This window comes from Carassius carassius, chromosome 16 (genome assembly GCF_963082965.1).
Source record: "Carassius carassius chromosome 16, fCarCar2.1, whole genome shotgun sequence".
Lineage (NCBI taxonomy): Eukaryota > Metazoa > Chordata > Actinopteri > Cypriniformes > Cyprinidae > Carassius > Carassius carassius.
In genome coordinates this window covers 9677526-9699738 of record NC_081770.1, presented here as the reverse complement: position 1 = coordinate 9699738, position 22213 = coordinate 9677526, and the positions used below count along the sequence as shown (strand labels likewise).

Here is a 22213-nt window from a genome sequence, read left to right as displayed (position 1 = left end):
GAAACCCCCAACACCCACTCTGACCATCTCCCTACACAACCATTAACACCTCCTGCAATCCCCCTCTCCATACCTCCTGCTCTTCAAATCTGTGAAGATGATGTGCGCCAGGTCTTCAAGAAAAACAAAAGAAGAAAAGCACCAGGCCCAGATGGCGTTACACCAGCCTGTCTGAAAATCTGTGCTGACCAGCTGGCCCCCATCTTTTCACAGATCTTCAACAGATCTCTGGAGTTGTGTGAAGTGCCTTCCTGCTTCAAGCGCTCCACCATAATCCCCATTCCAAAGAAACCCAAGATAACAGGACTTAACGACTACAGACCTGTGGCTCTAACGTCTGTCGTCATGAAGTCGTTTGAAAAACTGGTTCTGGCTTATCTGAAGGACATCACTGGACCCTTACTAGACCCCCTGCAGTTTGCATACCGGGCAAACAGGTCCGTGGATGATGCAATCAACATGGGATTGCACTTCATCCTGCAACATCTGGACATAACAGGGACTTATGTGAGGATCCTGTTTGTGGACTTTAGTTCGGCTTTCAACGCCATCATCCCAACAACCCTCCAGACCAAACTGACCCAGCTCTCTGTTCCTAGCTCTATCTGTCAGTGGATCACCAGCTTTCTGACAGATAGGCAACAGTTAGTGAGACTGGGGAAATTCATGTCAAACAGCTGCTCCACCAACACTGGTGCCCCTCAGGGATGTGTTCTCTCCCCTCTGCTCTTCACTCTGTACACCAACGACTGCACCTCTAAAGACCCCTCTGTCAAGCTCCTGAAGTTTGCAGATGACACTACAGTCATCGGCCTCATCCAGGACGGTGACGAGTCTGCTTACAGACAGGAGGTTGAGCAGCTGGCTGTCTGGTGCAGTCTTAACAACCTGGAACTGAACACGCTCAAAACAGTGGAGATGATTGTGGACTTTAGGAGAAACCCCCCTGCCCTTTCCCCACTCACCATCATGAACAGTACTGTGGCTGCAGTGGAGTCATTCAGATTCCTGGGAACCACCATCTCTCAGGACCTGAAGTGGGACAATCACATTGACTCCATTGTGAAAAAAGCCCAACAAAGGTTGTACTTCCTTCGCCAGCTGAGGAAGTTTAACCTGCCACATGAGCTGCTGAAACAGTTTTACTCCGCCGTCATTGAGTCAGTCCTGTGTACTTCAATTACTGTCTGGTTTGGTTCAACTACAAAATCAGACATCAGAAGACTACAGAGAACTGTTCGGACTGCCGAAAGGATTATTGGTGCTCCTCTGCCTACCCTTCAAGAACTGTATACATCCAGAGTGAGGAAAAGGGCTCAGAAAATCACTCTGGATCCCTCACATCCAAGTCACCCCATCTTTGAACTTTTGCCATCTGGCCGGCGCCTCAGAGCCGCAAATACCAGAACAGTCAGGCACAAGAATAGTTTCTTCCCCCAGGCAATCTACCTCATGAACAGTTAAATGTTCCCCACTTATGCTTATGCAAAAAAAAGTGCAATATCCTTATATTTATTTGTTACCCCTCCATCCTAGTACATCCCTGCATCTTATTCAGTCCTATTCCATTATCATTTATAGCACAATTGTTTATACACTTATTTATAAATTTTTTTTTTTTGTCTGTGTGTTGTTGTCTCTGTGTACTGGAAGCCTATGTCACTAAAACAAATTCCTTGTATGCGCAAGCATACTTGGCAATAAAGCTCTTTCTGATTCTGAGAGTACTGAAGTCCAAAGCATTCACACCTCCCTCCAGAGTATATCTTATCAGAGTCTTTCTTTTAACATACTCGGTTTTATTTTTCCACAAGAATTTATTTTTCAAGTTTTCGAGTTGACGTATAAGGTCAAAGCTGGGTAAACAATACTAGAAATGCCTTCAGCTTTAGCTATCAGGACAAGGCCATAGATAGATAGATGGCCATAGAGCCCAAGTAATACAAACACTGATCTCTAACATGGTTACTTCAAATGAAACAATAAATCAACATCTAAACCTTAGTTCATTCTCAATAAGATCTTCTGTAGACGTCTGACAGAAATAAAGCCAGTCTGGTTATTAATAAGTGGAGCTGGTGATGCTGTTTGTGGGGTTGTTTAATCAGATCTTGAGAGATTTCATGTATTTTATTTCAGTTGATTTCATCTAAGACTGTGTCTGAAGTCAGTTGTAGTAGTTCTTGTGTTTCTCTTTTCTTCAGTAATTCTGTTTGTTAACAGCAGCTGTTCATCACTAATTCACAATCAGCACTCAGTTAATCACTTAATTACTTGATTGCAAAGTTTCAAAACTTACATGGTTTAAATCAAGGCAATCTGTTTACTCAAACGGTTTGAGTTAAGTTAACTTGTTGGGTTTTACAGTGCATAGAAAACCATTAGACTAAAAGGAAAACGCGTAACGTGGCGTAATGCATTAAAACGTGTTTTAAAAAGACCAAACTCAGTAAACATTCAAACACATTTTATTTACAGACAAGCAGGTTATGGGTGGAAATTAAACGCTTTGTGTTCGTATTCTGTGCTCATATCTGCTTGTCTGTGAAAAGAATGCTTTATTAATAATTGGTTTACTGATTTTGGTCTTTTTAAAACACTGTTTTAATGCATAAAGCCACGTACTTTCACGTTAAGCGTGTTTTTAGAGTGTCCCAATTACTAATTTGTGAATTAATCTGGTCAAGAAGTGTACATTTGCAGCAGCTAACATCTCTTGAGATTCAATAAATCAGACATAGTGAGTCAAGTTAACAATAAAAAACGCATTATAGTAAAGGCTTTGTAAAACTGTACAGCGTTTTTAGCTTTTTAAACAGCATTCTCCGTCCTACACCAACTACGCACACATTTCCTATCATGTATGTCAATGAAAGACGATCGAACCAATCAGAGTAGGTGTGGGGCGGGGCTGCAAGTGCAACCCCGCCCCAGGTGCAGCCCCGCCTCGATCTGCAGGCTGCAGCCGGGTGTACTTGGAACCATTGACATGTATAGAAAGGCTAGATAGCTTACCGGCGCTGAGAGCCAATGGGACCCGACGACGTCACACGGCGGCCATCTTAGGACAGGACCGCTCGTCCAGTTATAACATTAAAGTCTATTGTGCATGTAGTGCTGAAATAACTATATTTTGCTCAATTTTCAACCGATTTTCAAACGGCTTGGTGTGTCATAAACTTCAGGGATGCGGCTATTTAACTGCATACTTGTGAAAAATTATAGCCACGGAGTTTATTAAGAAAATAGTATATTAAGTAGACTAGACAGGTAAAGTACTAGGTATACCCATACACAACATTGAGGGTATGGACTAAAATACAGTATAAAATATATTATCATTTTGATTCTATGTACTGCAAGTATGCAAATATATGTAGCCAATCTTGTAATGTTGTCTCAGTTACACTATTCCTAGCAGAACTTGTATTACTAAGTATCCTAATAATAGTCATAATATTTTCTTTTCTTACTTGTGAAAGGTGATCCCACGCGTCCTGGTTTGGAGGCTCCGTGCGTTGGTGCAGCCGTAGGCGGCACAAAAATCAGGCATTTTCCACAAGCGTATTCAGAAGTTCTGTAAACAAAAAACCAACAAAGTAATCCAAATGTAAAGATGTTTTTAAGAAACCAAACCACTTGGAAATCATGTGTAACTCAAAGCTATGTTGAAACGAAAGACTAACCCTGCCTCTCCCACCAATTTACAATTGTCTGATCCAGACTGATAGACCGGAGCAGAGGGTGGCGGTAATGCACCAATTTTGCTGGATGTCAACCGCAGAAGAAGAAGAAGAAGAAGAAGAAGAAGAAGAAGAAGAAGTAGAAGTGTTTTATGATATTGAATCATAAATATATATCTATGGCAAAATGTGGCTGGCTTGTCCGCGGTAGCTCCGACTCGACGCCTCGGTTCATAAGTATCATATAGTCCTCACCAAGAACCGCCAAACAGTCTCATAATGTCAAAGACCAAATTGGCAAAACACGAATGAAGGCTTCGACACAGCGCTTGAAGCTGAATTATTTTATTGACTTGTGTAAAATCTGCCTTCTTTTTCAACGGAAAAGTGATGAATATATTCACTTTTTTCCTGACGTTAGGATGTGTATGCCTGTTCTTCGTGTATGGTAAGACTTTATATTTGTTATTTTATTTATTTGTCTCTTTTAAATTCTTATTACTATCATAGTTCATGCCGTCATCACAGATCAATTGTCTTAATCTAATATCAATCTAAGCAGAAATATTATCTCACATAGCTCTATAATTAGCCATAGGCCTAACGTACTGTTGACGTGAATGTATCTAATATACATGGCATGCAAAGACATATCTTAAACCTGGGGACATTCATTCTGTAAGTTTAAAGTAAAAACAATTTTTTATTAGGAAGAAAATACCAGTAAGTTATTTAAAACCCTTTAAATTGGTTATTTATTATTTTATAATTAAAGTAAAGCATGCAAGGAAACTCTGCTCTAATCACTGCTTGGATAAGTAAATACAGATATAGGCAGTGTGACATGAATCAGGATGTGGGTTTTATTATATTCATTACGTTGCAGAAGATCATCTATGAGAGTGAAAGTGTGAATTGATGTTTTTCTGCTGTTTGTTTGGATGTGACATACAGCAAGACCAGGTTACGCTTTGTGTAAAAGAGCGCTCCTACTTTATCTCCTCTCAAACTTTGAAATTGTAATGTCAAGTTACAAGCATACATATTTAGATGAATGGCTTAAAAAAAAACTACTACTACTATAAAAGCTACTATTTTAAGATGTAATTAGCCACTACAATTCTACTTATGTTGATTTGTAATGAACTGTTTGTTTCTTCTTCAGGTGTTTCTGCTGTTGATCCTGACAGAGCGTCAGTGATGGAGGGAGATACAGTGACGTTACACACTGGTGTTCAAATGAACCAAAGAGACAGAATGATATGGATTTTTGGAGAAGATCGCCTAGCTATAATTAATGGAGATAAACATGAGCTTTGTGAAGATATTCAGTGTAAAGAGAGATTCAGAGACAGACTGAAGCTGGATCATCAGACTGGATCTCTGACCATCACAAACATCACGATCACAGACTCTGGAGAATATACACTGAAGAACACCACTGACAACACTGACAATATCTTTAGTGTTAATGTACATGGTGAGTCGTTAATAAATTTAAAGCCAGGTTATCTGTGTTTAAATCACATCTGTTTCTTGTGTTGTGTTTTTATATCAAGTTTAAACTGCAATACTAAAATATTTTAGTGCGAATAGTGATATATGCTAACAGATATCAAAGAAAAGCCTTTGCCAAGCTTGACTTTTGCATTCAATGTAAAAAAAAACAAAAAACTGCCACGAACGCAAAGCTGAGAAGTCTTTCTGCTCAACCTCATTTCTCTTTTATTTCATTAAAGGTAGCATTGCTTTAGCTATCACTGTTAGCAGGCATTTGTGAACAAAGTCTTTAGATTAGTGAGAGTTGCTCATTTTTATAACTCTGATTGACTAACATTCATGCTCTTAGCATCATTTCTGTGATTGGTGACTGATGATCTTCATTGATAAAAGATTGTTGTTAATAGAAATGTTAAAGCAATGCAAGTGCATCTATCATAAAAACAAACTTTTAGTGAGTTTTTCTTTTAGTTGATGAGCTGCACTTGACAGTTTCTCATGAGACTCTTATCTTCTATTACGATCCGTTTAACTGAAGATTTGATGTAAAATAAGTCTGTGATGAGCAAAAATGGATAAAGGATTTTCAAACTGACATTCATGGAAAATGGAACCACAATGTTGTGTAGTTTTTCCCCCTTTCTTTCATTCTTTTGTTCTTTTGTTTGTCGTTGATCCTCCAGCAGATGTTGGTTTGTGTTTCAGGTGTTTCTGCTGCTGAACGAGATGAAATGAAGAGAAAGTCAGTGAAGGAGGGAGAATCTGTCACTTTAGACACTTACGTAATAAAAAAACCAACTGACGTGATGAGATGGTATTTTAATGACTCTCTCATCGCTGAAATCACTGGAGATCAGAGTAAGATCTGTTCAGATGTTCAGTGTAAAGAGAGATTCAGAGACAGACTGAAGGTGAATCAGACTGGATCTCTGACCATCACAAACACCAGAACCACAGACTCTGGAGAATATAAACTACAGATCAGCAGCAGCAGATTCAGCATCATGAGGAGTTTCACTCTTACTGTCTCTGGTGAGTATCATCTCGTCATTCAGTGCATGTTTCCTTGTTATTTTAGAATACAGTTCAATGTTTTTAGGTCCACTAAATGAGAAAGTGGATTGATCTTTAAAAAAACACCAGGTTTATTTATCAGTTAAAATCAAGCAACACTGATGCAAAAAGTGTAAATATCCGTCAAAGATTCTGATCAAATCTGTCTGTCTTTCTGTCTGTCAAAGATGTTTCAGATTCAGGATCGTCTTCAGTTGCTGTTGCTGTTGTTGTTGTTGTTCTTCTTCTTCTTCTTCTGTTCGTTGCTGCTGTGGTTTTCTACAAGCGCCAAGCAATAATGCAATGTGAGTATTATATTCAGTTGATTTAACAATAAGGAAATATGAAGATTGTTGTATGAAAATGTACATATTTTGTCTTTATTCAGCAAAGTCAGCAGTGTTTAATCAAGTTTATTGTTGTTCAAACAGGCATCAGGAGGCAGCGCGAGAGACTGGAGCGCCGTGAACAGGTAAGATTATATCTGCGACTGTACATTTATTCTGTTCTGGTGTTTCTGGTTTGATTCACGTTCAGTTATTATTAAGTTGGACAAAACAGATCCTCATGTTGCTTGATATTGTGAACTTGTATTTCTTATGTTAATTTACTATCATAATCATAAACACACAAACTTGATCTTTTAGTTATTTATAGTAACTAATGAATCAGAAATCTTGAAAAAATTCACAGTAAATATTCTCAGAAACTCCTCAATAAAATAAATAGCAAACAACATAAAAACAAAAATCCTAACTTTATATCTAGTTTGTAGTATTGTGTGTTTGTGTAATTAAATTATCAATCCTGTTCATTTCTTTTACCTTCTGTGAATCTGTTTCTTACAGAGAGATGATGCTCAAGAGGCACGCCCTGAACAGATTGAAACTCTAATGCAGAGGCCTTCTACTGGGACATCTCAGGAGACTGAGGCTGCTGGTGACACTGAGGCTGCTGATCAGTCACAACTGTAACATTATTCTTTTATTGAAAGGGAAAATTAAGAGAAGATGGGACATTAGAGAAGAGCATCAGCAGAAATTCTCATTTTTCACAGAATCTGTCACAATATCAAGGTGTCAGTGTCATTAATAATAGGGATGCACCGGTTGACCAGCCATAAATCGGAACCAGCCGGTTTTTGCTTAAAATACGCGATTGGCAGTCGGCCGGTTTTTGGTCTTTTTTTCGTTTTTTTCCGGAAGTGCTCCCGTGTGCTCAGACTACATTGTAATGGTTCGCTATGTCATTTGTATGGAAGTATTTCTAAATCTGTGCGTAGGACACGGGCAGCCGATCAGTACTGGAAATGCAGAGCTTCATGTCTGAGGCACGGAGCAGGAAGCGAACAGCAGCTTGTGTACTGCAGCTCAAATAAGAGCCCCTCTTCTGCACGCACTAAAGCATTGCAAGCATATACTGTACCGGTCCACGCCCTGAACACGAGTAGACCGTGAAGAGATGTTCAGATCAACTTCTCACGTGTTGGATGAGAAACGAAACGGACTAAACTGTGACAAAACTGAAATGTTTTTTTTTTTTTTTTGTAAAGTATAACTTGCATACACGTTTGAAAAGCCAAAAGTAAACGTCAGTTCTGCATTAGGATGATTATTTTTATTTAACTTTAAAATTACATTGACTTAATTTGATTTAAAAATCACTTGCTGTAACACACTGAAAAAAAAGTGTTTCATTCATCCAATTAAACTTTTTTAGGGTAATGATTCACATCTATATTTTTTTTACTTGAGACAGTAGTTAGTTATTTTTCATTGGCTCAAGTAAAAAATCTAGATGTGAATCATTACCCTAATTTTTTTATTTTTTTTATTTGATGAATGAAAGAAACACTTTGAATCTTTGTTTTATTCGCACCAACATTATTTGATTTTAACATTTTGGAATAATGTATTTATATAACATACTTTTATTTAGTCTTACTGGTAAAGACCTTTTTTTAATTTAAAAGCGAATTTAAAAACTAAAACAAATACTGAACGCTGATTAAGAAACATCTTATTGAATGTGTGTTGATTGTGGTGTTTGGATTGTAGAACTATGCAGTTATTGCCTTTAATTTCACATGGTTACAGACAGTTAATCTTTTAAATTAATGCCAGTTAAATGTAGTTTCAACCCAATTCAAAAACAAAAGCTAAATGCTGATGTCTGTAGCATCTATGTTTGTATTGAACGTAGGCTACTTACTGTGCAGTAAATGCCGTTAATTTCAGATGGTTACAGTTATTGTTTTCAATAGCCAAAAGCCAGTTTGGCCTATTAAATACCAAATAAACATCTTGTTTATTCACACTTTCCTTCTTTCTTGTTTGTTGCTTAAAGATAAAAAAAAAAAAATCGGAAATCGGTTTTGAAATCGGAATCGGCCATGAAAAATCATGATCATGCATCCCTAATTAAGTAATTTCACTTTAGCATAATGATAAAACTATTTACACACTACTTAAACAACACTTCAACATTACTTCAAACTGATGTTTTCAGAGAGATCACTGAGAAACATTTCACTGAAACTTTGTGTTTTTATTGATTTAGTTAGCAAAGCTTTATGGTTAAAAAAGGCAGAAAGTTCAGATCAATGACATTTCACAATTGTGTGCTTAAACAAGACTCTGAAACTCAGGAACTGAAACTTTAACCCTGTAAACCCTGCCATGTACAATAATAGTCAGAAGAAAAAGGAAAAAAAATAAATAAATATATATATATATCTCACTCTATATATCCATATAATGTCTTTGATGATATTTAGATGCTGAATTTTCTACAGTTTCAAAACAGAAAGATGAACCAACAATTTTTCCTCAAAAGCTTGATTATATTTGATACATTTGAACACAATTTGTATAAAAAAATGTGTGGATAGTTAAGTGAACATAAGTTGATTAAGTGTTTTTATTATTATTAACAATATACAAGCTATTGTTCTTTTTTAATTTATAAAAATCAGTAACTTGTAATTTGACAGCAAACAGACACGTCAAGCATAAGCTCACTTTATACTAAAAATAAACTTTAGAAAGTGTAAACTATCAATCAGATGACACAAAGCATCAAGTAGATTGTCTGCAACTTTTTATTAGCACTTTTGATCATGTTGATTAATTTAGATGAATGAATGAAGGTTTATTCGGTTACAAAACTTAAGACAAAATGTATGTACAGCAACTACAAAACAAACAAACAGGGTAACCGAAAAAGTGTAAGCTGAAGCCAATGGCTTATTACGCCTACCCTATTTACAAAAAAATATCTACCCATCAGAAATTAAGCATAAACAATATGCATGCATAAACATATACATACACATATACTGTATATATATATATATTTTATATAATTTATGCACAACAATTATACATATACTTTTCTTAGACAATTTTTCATTGAAATCCATGTATTTGGCAAAAATTTGGATTTTAAACTTTTTTTCTTTTCTTTTTTTTTTATAATAAATGGAATTGCTCCTCTTAAGATCATCGGTGAGACCATTCCACAAGTCGACCCCTTTTACAGAAATGGTGTTCATTTTAAAGTTCGTTCTGAACCTTTGTTTTTCTTTTATATTTTCTTAGGATATTAACTTTTCCTATTGACTTTGAACATAAAGACAACGGTATTCAGAGTGACTAAATCGGAAATAAATTGTAAAATAAAAATAGGTTTTGTGTTTGTGGTGTAGACATGCCCCCATATTTCAACACAGTAAGAAATGTATGGAACAATAAGAGAACGATACAGAATATACAGAGACGGTGTATTTCAAAAATACTTGGTTTTATGTAATATAACTGTTGTTTTGGACGGTTTTGATTGAACATGAGCGATGTGTGGTTTCCAGGATAATTTATGATCTAATATTATTCCAAGAAATTTGTTTTCATTCACCCTTTCTAGTACCACGTCATGAATCTTTAAGCTCATGTTCGTCTTAATTTGTCGATTACTGTATATTATATATTTGGTTTTACTTGGATTAAAATATTTTAGATTGGATTAAAGAGTTTATTTTGATCAAACCATTGTTGATTCTGGAATGTTCTCTGGTCACATCAGTAATTAGATGGTGAAGATTACCCCCAGATACATACTGTGTTGTGTCATCTGCAAATAAAACACATTTTAACAAATTGGGTAGATGTCATTAATATATAAAATAAACTACTTAGGACCATCATCGAACCCTGGGGCACCCCACAAATTAATTTACACATTTCTGATTGATGATCATTAAAGTGTACATACTGGTATCTATTGTCAAGATAGCTTTCTAACCACGAGTAAGCACGGCCCCTAATACCATACTGCTGTAGTTTATTCATTAACAATTTATGATCTATGGTATCGAAGGCTTTTTTGAGGTCGACAAAAATGCCCAGAGTAAAATACTTTTTGTCTAATGCAGTTGCTATATAATCAACTAATTTAATAACTGCCATTGAAGTTGATCTACCGCTCCTGAATCCATATTGATTGTCACTCAATATCATGCATTTTTCTATGAAACTATCAAGCCTCTTCAGAAAAAGTTTTTCAAATATTTTTGAGAATTGGGATAATAATAAAATTGGTCTATAATTTGAGTATTAATGACTGTCACCACTCTTATAAATTGGAATAATTTTTGCAATTTTCATCTGATCTGGAAACACGCCAGATTTAAAGGACAAATTGAAGATATGGATCAGAGGTTCTAATATTAAATGGATTATATTGATTTCATATCAGTATCTGTCCAATCCATAGATCCTTTTATTTTTAAAGCCATTCACAATCTCCAGTATTTCATTTTTGGTAATGTCAGACACATAGATGGAGGAAATGTTCCTACTGATTGTAGTAAGTTCGTGTGGGCAAGGAAGAGGACAAAGGGGTCGGCAGGACTGCTGACGTATTTATTAAACTGAAAATAAATTAAACTTTGCAAACACCAAATGGTGACTCCTATTCTGGCACGTTGTCCCGGCACTTCCGATTTACTCTTTCCGGTTTCGTTTCCGGCTTCGCGTCAGCAGTCCGTCTCTCTCTCACTTGCTTCCGACTCTCCTGGCGTTTTATACACTCTCCATGCCAATTACTAGAACCAGAAACAGGTGATGATAATTTTCGCCCAAACCACTCACTTACCGCTCGTCTCCTGATTCTCTCTCCCGCTGCAGACTTCGCTAAACCACGCCCCCCCCGCCACATACCCCCACCGCCCGACTCAGGCCAGGGAGCCATCCGTCCTGCAGCCCCCCCCCCCCCCCCCATTTCTGGAGAGGAAGTCGGCCACCGCCATCTGAACACCCGGCCTGTGGATCAACTTGAACTTAAAAGGCTGAAGAGCTAGATACCAACGAGTGATCCGCGCGTTGGTATCCTTCATGCGGTGGAGCCACTGCAGCGGAGCGTGGTCCGAACAGAGAGTGAACTCCCGTCCCAGGAGATAATAGCGGAGGGTGAGGACGGCCCATCTGATGGCAAGGCACTCTTTTTCGATGGTGCTGTACTTAGCCTCTCTCTTCGAGAGCTTCCGGCTAATGTACAGCACCGGCCGTTACTCTCCCTCTATCTCCTGGGACAGAACTGCCCCCAGCCCCCTGTCCGACGCGTCTGTCTGCAACAGAAAAGGGAGAGAAAAATCAGGAGAGTGTAACAACGGCCCGCCACACAGGGCAGCCTTGACCTGAGTAAAGGCCTGCTGACACGGCTCCGTCCACTGGACCGTATCTGGCACCTCCTTTTTAGTGAGGTCAGTCAAAGAGCTGGTGAGGTCCGAATAATTAGGAATAAACCGTCTATAATATCCCGCCAGCCCCAAGAACTGCCTCACCTCCTTTTTGGTCTTGGGACGTGGGCAGGTCGCAATAGCGGCTGTCTTATCAATTTGGGGACGCACCTGCCCATGCCCCAAGTGGAAGCCCAGATACCGTAATTCCACCCGCCCAATCGCACACTTCTTTGGGTTGGCCATGAGCCCCGCTCCCCTCAGCGACCTCAGGACAGCCCTCAGATGCTGCATATGCCGCTGCCAATCATTACTAAATATAATGATATCATCTAGGTAGGCAGCTGCATACGCAGCATGGGGCCGTAGGATCCTGTCCATGAGGCGCTGAAAGGTAGCTGGAGCCCCGAACAAGCCAAACGGAAGGGTAACAAATTGGTGTAACTAAAACTATCGGGCTCGCCCAGTTACTATTAGATTCCTCTATTACCCCCATGTCAAGCATAGCGCCTAATTCAGCTTGAACTACTTTTTTCTTGTGCTCAGGTAAACGATACGGCCGGCTGTGAACTACCACGCCCGGCTCGGTCTCGATATGGTGCTGAATCAGGTTAGTACGGCCTGGTAGGGGCGAGAAGACGTCGGCAAACTCTGCCTGCAATCTCGTTAAATCAGTGAGTTGGGACGGCGAGAGGTGATCTCCACCTGGAGCCAGGGCGAGGGATTGTGGTTTGATATTCGCCTCTGGCCCGAGATCATCCTCTCCGCCAATCACCGTTGCCAACATCACTGATTCCACCTCATTCCATTTTTTAAGGAGATTGAGGTGGTAGATCTGACGGGACCCGTTCCTATCGGACCGTATTACCTCATAATCGAGATCTCCGACCTGTCGTGCGACCTCGAACGGTCCCTGCCACTTAGCCATCAATTTGGAGCTCGACGTTGGGAGTAATACAAGTACTTTCTCTCCCGGTGCAAATTTGCGTAACCTAGTTCCCCTGTTATACAGCTGGCTCTGGCGGTCCTGGGCTTGTAACAAATTCTCCATTGATAGCCGCCCCAATGTGTGGAGTTTTGTTCTCAAGTCCAGCACATACTGAATTTCGTTTTTGCCCGGAGATGGTCCCTCCTCCCACGTTTCTCTCAGTACGTCGAGCACCCCCCGGGGCTGGCGTTCATAGAGAAGCTCGAAGGGGGAAAACCCCGTGGAGGCTTGCGGGACCTCTCGCACAGCGAATAACAAGGGCTCTAGCCACCTATCCCAATTCTTGGCGTCTTCGTGAACGAACTTACGGATCATGGATTTAAGCGTGCGATTAAATCGTTCGACCAGGCCGTCGGTTTGTGGGTGATAGACGCTAGTTCGAATCGACTTAATGCCCAATAATCCGTACAGTTCGCATAGCGTATGTGACATAAATGCCGTGCCCTGATCGGTGAGGATTTCTTTTGGAATCCCCACCCGGGAGATAAGACGAAACAGGGCATCCGCAACACTTTTAGCGGAAATGTTGCGGAGGGCCACCGCTTCAGGATATCGTGTTGCATAATCAACTATGACTAGTGCAAAGCGATGTCCTCGTGCCGATCGCTCTAATGGCCCGATGAGGTCCATACCAATTCTCTCTAAGGGGACTTGCATTAAGGGAAGAGGGCGCAAAGGCGCTTTTGGGGCGGCCGGTGGGTTTACCAACTGACATTCCGGACAAGACGTGCACCACCTGCGCACGTTGTCATGAATGCCCGGCCAAAAGAAACGGGCCATTAGGCTATTTAGTAATGCTACCTGTCCCAAATGGCCCGCCATAGGATTAGAATGAGCCGCGTGGAAAAGCATTTCCCTGCGGCCCTTTGGAATTAACAATTGGGTTGTATTCAATTTTGTCCAAGCATCTTGGGTCACTCGATACAACCGGTCTTTTAAAATGGCAAAATATGGATAGGAGAGCGGGAGGGCAGGTTGGAGAGACTGGCCATCGATAGCGCGGACCTGTTGAAATGCGTGTTTTAGGGTCTCATCCTGAGACTGCTCCAGAGGAAAGTCATCACGCTCCGAGAGAATCAGTCTCCCGATTTCGTTCGGTTCCCCTGAAGCAGAACCCAGCGGTCTTGGCTTCAGTTTCCCCGGTCTCCTTCCGCGCCTTATTTCCCCAAGAGGCATCCGCACATAACGACCCCAATAAAACCGTAAACGCGGGCCAATTCGTTCCCAAGATTATCGGATGCCGGAGGTGGGGACTAACCTCCATCTCCACACTATGCTTTTTTCCCTGGAATTGAATTATAATTGGGACAACCGGATACTCCACCACATTCCCGTATACGCACCGCACCTTAACCAAGCGGCTTGTATCCAATGCCCCCGGTTGAATCAGGCTTTGATGGATTGAGGTTTGGTTACATCCTGAATCCACCAAGGCCGGATATGTACCCCCCTTGATACTCACGGGTATTTGGTACTCGCCAGCCTGACCGGGGGTGACCTGTGGGACGTCCGGGACCCGGATCATCGTCCCCACCTCCATCACTGGACACCTGTCCACGACATGCTCCGGGTCCCCGCAACGCCAACAGGCCAGCCCAGACCTACCCGCCGCCCCAGTGGCAGAGAGTGGATTGAAGAATTTGCGCGGAGAGAGCGGAGAAACGGGAGCACTGTCCCCTCCGGCAGGCACAAGCCCCGCCCCCCTGGGCGGGGCCCTGGGACTCACGAAGTGCCCTTGGTCAAACCCGCCCCGAGGAGGGCTGGGTGGACGGGACCTAGGGAGAGGGACAGGGCGAGAGAGAAAGGAGGGAGAGAGAGAAGGAGAGAGAGAATTAGTAGCTGGGGGTGCGCCGACCCCTGGGCATGCCACCATGTGGTCCTCCGCCAGATGGATGGCCGAGTCCAGCGTCGTGGGGCGGTGGCACTGGACCCACTCGGCCGTCTTTTTGGGAAGCCGAGCGATGAACTGCTCCAGCACCACCAGGTCGACGACATGCTCCACGTCGCTTCCCTCGGCTAGTAGCCACTTGCGGCAGGAGTCCCGGAGCTGTTGGGCCATCGCGAAGGGCCGACCGGCCTGGCCCAATTCCAGGGACCGGAAGCGCTGGCGATGTTGCTCTGGCGACCGGCCGACCCGCTGGATGATGGCCCTCTTCAGGTCGTTGAAGACCAGGAGGTTCGCCACCGGAAGTTGTTGGGCCGCCACCTGGGTCTCGCCGGAGAGCAGGGGAATGAGGCACACCGGCCACTGCTCGCGGGGCCACCCGCAGGCCTCCGCCGATTTCTCAAACAATTCCAGGAAGGCCTCCGGATCGTCCTGGGCCCCTATCTTGTGCAGTGGCAGATGGAAGGGGGCGGCGGGCGGCCCGGCGGCCTCGGCGTGAACCTCCCGATCAATCCAGCTCCGGAACCTCTAGCGGTCCTCCTGCTGGGCCTGAACGATGGCCTGGAATCGTCTTTACTGATCGGTCCTCAGGTCCAGCAGGACCACACTCTCCACGCCAATTACTAGAACCAGAAACAGGTGATGATAATTTTTGCCCAAACCACTCACTTACCGCTCGTCTCCTGATTCTCTCTCCCGCTGCAGACTTCGCTAAACCACGCCCCCCCCGCCACACTGATATATTCACAACTCTTTGTTTTTACTTTTTGAGTCAGTAATAACTTTTGCCAGATTTAAACCAACATTAACAAAATAGTCTTGAATTGAATTCGTTTGCTATCTTCTTTGGATTTCTAATGAGGACTTCATTGTCATTTTTGAAATAACTTGGACACTCGTTTGTTGTTGTTTGTTTTATAATTTGGTTTAGTTCTTTCCAAGTTCCTTGTATATTTTGCCTTTGTTGTTCTAAGAGGGTGTAAAAATATTGCTTTTTACTATTTCTAATAATACTAATTTATTTTTATATTTTTTGTATTTTTCTTCCGACTCAATAGTCCTGTTTTTTTACAAATTTCGAATACAGTGTATTCTTCTTTTTGCATGCATTTTCAATGCCTTTAGTTATCCATGGCTTGTTTGCTGATTTATTGCCTTGGTTTTGAATCTTTTTCACGGGACAATTGATATTATACAGCTCTGTGAATCTATACAGGAAGGTATCATATGCCACATTTGCATCACTTTCTGCAAAAACATCACACCAGTTTTGGTTACTAAGCTCCTTTTTGAAATCTTCAATATTTTTTGCCAAGCAGCTTCTTATGAATTTATTAATCTGTCTGAGTCTGAGACTTGTTTACTCGTCTAAAAAAATTTGGAAATATTGCTAACACTGGCAAATGATCACTAACATCCCAAGTAAATAAGCCCCCAACAACTTTTTCCTCAAATCTATTGGTAAAAATATGATCTATTAGTGTTGCTGTTTCTGTTGTAATTCTGCTTGGGTTGTCGATGAGTGAACATAAATTATTGCTATACATTATATTTATAAACTCAGAAGTACCTTTGAGGACATGTTGATTAAGTATATCGATGTTGAAGTCTCCACACACAATTTGTATTTTGTCGGTAGTCCTGTTGTTAAGAAAATCTGCAATTGCTTCATTAAATATTGATAAACTTGTTCCTGGTGGTCTGTACACACAGCTAATTATCATGTTTCTGAAGCTTTCTACTTCAATTTCCACTGTTACACAATCTAGAACATTGTCTATGCTGTATGAAACATTTTTTTACAATTTTACTTCTTAATGATTTATCTATATACAAAGCAACTCCTCCGCCCTTTTTGTTGTTCCTATTGGTAGTATACAACCAGGGGCGCTGCACAAGATCCCGGGCCCTATGCATAGGCAGTCCTAATGCCCCCCTCCCCTGAAAATATATATTCCAGACTTTTCAAGGGCCCTCTCTTCCTTTGGGGCCCTGGTAATCAGTACTGGTTTTACCCCCAGTCCGGCGCCCCTGTATACAACTCATATCCCTCAAGACCCACGTCACCCACTTTGTCATCATCAAGCCAAGTCTCTGATATAGCTATTATAGTAAATTTTTTAAAGGACTTAAGAAATTCTTTGATAGTATGATGCCTTAGTAATATGTGCATTAATCATGATACAGGCTTTATAGGGTTAATAACTACTGAAGATAGAAGCAGCATTTTTATGTTATTTCAAAACTTACTGGCTGCTGAATACTTTTATTTTATTTATTTTTTACTAAAATTAAGCATCTTAAGGGTGTTTTAAATACATTTCACAAATGTTTACTGAAAAAAACTATTTGTTTTCCACAAATGTGTTTACTGATAAAACAATATTTGTTTTTTTTAATTATATATCGATGTAGATATAGTTTTTTGGTGTAAAGTATAACGTTCTGCCTTTTTTTGTCTGTAGTGCGTTCAATGTAAAGCTTCCTATTTCACATTATTTTGTAATCTGTTTTTCCTCTTCATCTGTGCACTTTCAGTTGAAATATGAAGGTCATTCAGCTGGGCTGTTTGTACAGTATGATTTCTAACATGATATTGTGTTTTGTTGGTGTGTTTGTAGAAAAATATCACTAGATAGAAATGATCGCCTTCACTTAATCACTATTTTAGCCTATTTTAGATTACTTCATTCTTATTATCTGCATATATATATATATATATATATATATATATATATATATATATATATATATATATAATTTTTTTTGATGATAATGATTAGCCTGTTTTCAGATTCATTTCCTAAATTTGCATTATTTGCTTTTTTATAGACTTTTTTTTTCTTTGCTTTAACTAGAAATAACTAAGCGATACTGAGTAGTTTAGAGTGATCATCTCTACATTCTGAAACATGATTTTAACACTTTCTGCTGCATTAAGCATTCTTTTTTTTCATTTAGAATGTCTGAATTAATCAGATATTTTTGGATCTATCATGATGCTGAGCTATTGAGATCACTTTGAATGTGTCCACCAGTTTTTTTTAACACACAGTTCATCAAATTACATCATATCTGGCCTACTAATGCAACTTAGTTTTTTTTACCTGTAAGGATTATTTCAGTTACGCTGTTTATTTCATCAGAGGAGCTTGGACAGTATAATGATGACGAGTCACTAATATGGATGTTATTCTGATCAGTTGCTAAAATGTATCTGTTCAACTTGTATTACTTTGTTAAACATGAAATATCATTGGTGTAAGTGATAAGATTTCTTTTATTATTTCATTGTGATTATTCATTGTTATTATTAAAATTACTTTGGCTGTAAGGGCCATTGGTAAAAAGGTAGAGCTGTTACTGTTTCTATAGGTAAAATCTTATTTTAGACACTAGATGGCACCACTAGGATTTTAATTCATCTGAAATTTCAGGTCTTTTTTTCCTGAAATGAGCAAAACAGTCTGTCTTTAATCAGATCACAGACGTGAGTCTGTGACTATAATAAATGTAGTCTACAATAATATACAATATTATCTACAATAATAAATGTAGTCTATGTACAGTATGTACATTTCTTCTTAAGATGACTTCCAGTAATTGACAGACAAAATCAGGATGTGTTCTTTCAAGAACAGTTGTTCTCTAAAAAATGCTGGGTTATTTCAACCCAACTTTAGGTCAAATATGTAGTGATGTCCGATTCCCGAAACGAATCATTTGATTTAACCGGTTCTTCCTAGTGAACCGATTGAACCAGTTCACCAAATCTAACTGAATCGTTTGAAACGATTTGCGTCTCCAATAACCATTAATCAACAAATTACTTAAAGGTCCTGTTCTTCGTGTTCCCATGATTTAAACTTTAGTTAGTGTGTAATGTTGTTGTTGTTGTTGTTAGAGTATAAATAATATCTGTAAAATTCTAAAGCTCAAAGTTCAATGCCAAGTGAGATATTTTATTTAACAGAATTCGCCTACAAAAAACGACCCGTTTGGATACACCCCTCTAGTTCCTGCAGTAATGACGTCACTAGAACAGTTTTTTGACTAACCTCCGCCCACATGAATACACAAAAAGGGGGCGTGGTCTTGTGCTCCGACAGAGAAGAGGAAGTGCAGCGTTTATGTTTGTCGCCATGTCGTTGAAACGCTGTTATTTTCATCTCGGAGTCCAATCATTTTTGTTTAGCCTTCCCAGGGCCGCTGTACTTGGAGATCAATGGTTACAATTTATGTTTACCTTGGTTTCTGAAAATTATAATCCACATGTAAAAACTATGTAAAACTATGTGCTGCATATTTTGGTGCGGACAGCAAGCTTCCTCAATCTCCATCAGTTTAATGCCGGATTTGCACAAAGATTATTCTTTAAAGATGGTGCAGTTCTCTCTTTGTCTGGAGAAGGCATTGTTTATGGACCACAACCGGTAAGTGTATTTTATTATTTAAGTTGGTGCAGTTTAACAGTTTCTGTAACATATTACACAAAGGGAAACGCTGTTTAGCTTTGTGAACTAGATGTTAGGGCTGTGCAAAAAAATCGAATGCGATTTTCATGTGCATCTTGTCACCAGTACACTGAACCGAGAACCGTTTCTGTCAGACGTGTCTGATTTGAGAACCGATGAAATCAACCACAAACGTCCAGCAGTAGATGCTAATTCAGAAGCTGTTTATCTACTCACCAAATCAACCCACATTTATATACAGAGGTAAATAAATGATAAAATATACAACAGTCTTTGATGAGGCATCGGTGTTTGTATTTACACATATGGTATGGTCATTTCATGCCAACTTTTAAGTCAATCATTAAAAACGTTTTAATATGGGCAACACAATATAGATAATTCTTAGAAAACCATTTAATTATTCCATCTTTAAACACATCAAACCCCTCAAGTTCTATGATTAACCCTTGACTGAACCTGGTATTTAGAAAAGGTTAAAGTTGGGTCATCTCATGGTAATTGTTCCATACTCCACGTGATCCTCCTGTTGAAATTTCTGTAAAACAATAATGCAGAACAAATTTTTTAATAACTTGTGGCAAGTTCATTTTGAACATCCCTGAAATGCAATGTGAACAGCACACAATTTATTTTGAATCTGCCTTATAGGTTTCATTTAAAATTCAAAGCTTGAAATCAAGTGGCCGTGCATGTCTTTACACTATTGTAGAAGGAAACACAGTGGTGTCAAAAACTGACTTAAGTAAATATAACATCAGTGCCTCATGTTAAGCAATTGAAATATAAGCAAATGTCCCATAGACATAGCCAGCTAGAATTTTTTGGTAACACTTTATTTTGATAGTCCACTTTAGACATTCTACTAGCAGTAATTAACTTTGCAACTACATGTCAACTAGCAGTTAGTAGAGTGTTAGTAGACTGTCTGCATAATATCTTCTAACACTTTCTTTGTCAACTTATTGTCAACTTATACTAAGCCTAAACCTTCCCCTAACACTAACCCTAAACCTACCCTAACAGTCTACTCTGAGAGATAGTAGACATGTAGTTGCAAATTTCAGAGATTTAGTTGATATGTAGTTGACCCTTAGTTACAAAATTACTTATAGTCAGTAGAATGTCTAAAGTGGACTATCGAAATAAAGTGTAACCAATTTTTTTGTTCTAAAAATGTTCTATGAACATTCCCATGGATTGTTCTAACAATGTTTTTAGCGCGGAGTTTTATTTTTGTTCCCAGAACGTTCTCTCAAAAGATAGGATAATGTTCTCTAAAAACATTCTAAAATTTTTTATTAATAACATTATTAGAACATTATCCCCTAACATTCTAATTAAGATTTAAGCATATGTTTAGATGTTGGATGTTGATGTCTGTTTAAAAGTAATAGTTTGGTTTGATGTCACCATAATGGTGGTAAGTGTTGGCTTTTGTTGTGCAATTTGACATACTTGCCAGTGATGTTATTTAGCTGCTGTAATCTTTATTATAGCAAAAACAGCAAGAGAGCATGTGGTTAGACGACTCCGGTTGCTTGCTATTGATTAGAGTTGTGACGTTCGCGAACGAACCGATTCTTTTGAACGGCTCATAAACATGAACGATGGGAGCCGAGTCGCGGCTGGAGGGGAGCCGTTCTTTCTGTCGTTCTTTTTTCCTATGCGTATTTCACACAGATGCACACAAATGAGCTCCTCCGCGAGACAGAACAGTTATAGGGGGAGGGGCGCACCCAGCGCAGGCCAACCCTTTATAGCGTGATGATATTAGTTATTAGTTGTGCATGTTCATTGCAGCCCACTTTGTTATTGTTCATTGACTTGAAGGGGCTGATGTCCTATTTGCAAAGTTCACAGTAGTAATAGTATGTAGTATGTAGACATTTCCATTTTATTTATTCTAATTTTATCTACTTTAAATATTTTTTGTTTTCTATCAAAATGGTCTTGTGTGATAACAATGTTCTTGTGTGAAAGTGTTTGTAGTAAAAGCTGTTTTGCACAGAAATTCATTGCAGCCGGCTTTGTTTTTGATGTTTATTTGAGTAGGTATTGTATGAATAACATAAGTCAACGTAGCTTTACACACACACACACACACACACACACATTTTGTACTAAAGGTAAATCCAAAATAGTGATGTCACTGTCTAAGCAGAGGGATTTGTGCAACCCTATGGAATATAGTCCACACATGACAAATGAGGTAATAATCAATATTTCAGAATAATTCAAACTCAGATATTGGTGTGTGATATCTGAGTTTTAATTATTTGGCTACAAATCTCACCTCATCATTCCTCCCAGTGATTATTTCCAGGTTAAACTGAGATGCCCCCAAGCTGGCTTCTTAAAACTGACTAAATATTTAAAAAGAGCCAAAAGAGCCGGCTCTTTGAAAGGAACGGATCGCGAAGATCCGGATCCCCTCAAAGAGCCATAAATCCCATCACTACTATTGATTAATACAACACATATGCGGTCTGGTTGCCTGTTTTCTCCCAATATAATGTATAGTGCATATTATTTATTAAAACAGCATAATGGCTCAAGTGCCTGAGACCCAGCTGAATTTAAAGCAGATTATTTCAAGCATTCAAAAAAAAATGTCACACAAAGATCAAGATTTAGTGTATGAATCTCAACAATGGTGACATGCTTCATGCTGCCATGTATTCTGGGTACATCATGCAAAACTCATCCGTGGCACCTAGAATGCATTGCGGCATGAAGCTTGTCACCATTGTTGAGATTCATACACTAATTATTGAGGTCTGTGTGTCTAAGCAGTCTCTACTTCATTAACAATGTTATTTAAGAAGAACAGACAAAATATGATATGATTTTGTAGAATCTTATGCACTGCATCTGCTATAGTCTCTAATATTA

General features: G+C 39.5%; 1 protein-coding gene across 1 annotated transcript in view; it reads left to right on the top strand.

Moving 5' to 3' along the window:
- The window catches only part of LOC132160265 (carcinoembryonic antigen-related cell adhesion molecule 3-like), a 387492-nt gene extending 378939 nt beyond the window's left edge, over nt 1-8553 (top strand). Inside the window, exons 6-9 of the mRNA XM_059570008.1 lie at nt 5889-6215; nt 6425-6541; nt 6668-6708; nt 7085-8553. Of these exons, the coding sequence (XP_059425991.1) occupies nt 5889-6215; nt 6425-6541; nt 6668-6708; nt 7085-7210 (611 nt within the window). The 3' untranslated portion in view covers nt 7211-8553. The remainder of the gene's footprint in view (nt 1-5888; nt 6216-6424; nt 6542-6667; nt 6709-7084) is intronic.
- Nucleotides 8554-22213: the final 13660 nt, after the last annotated feature.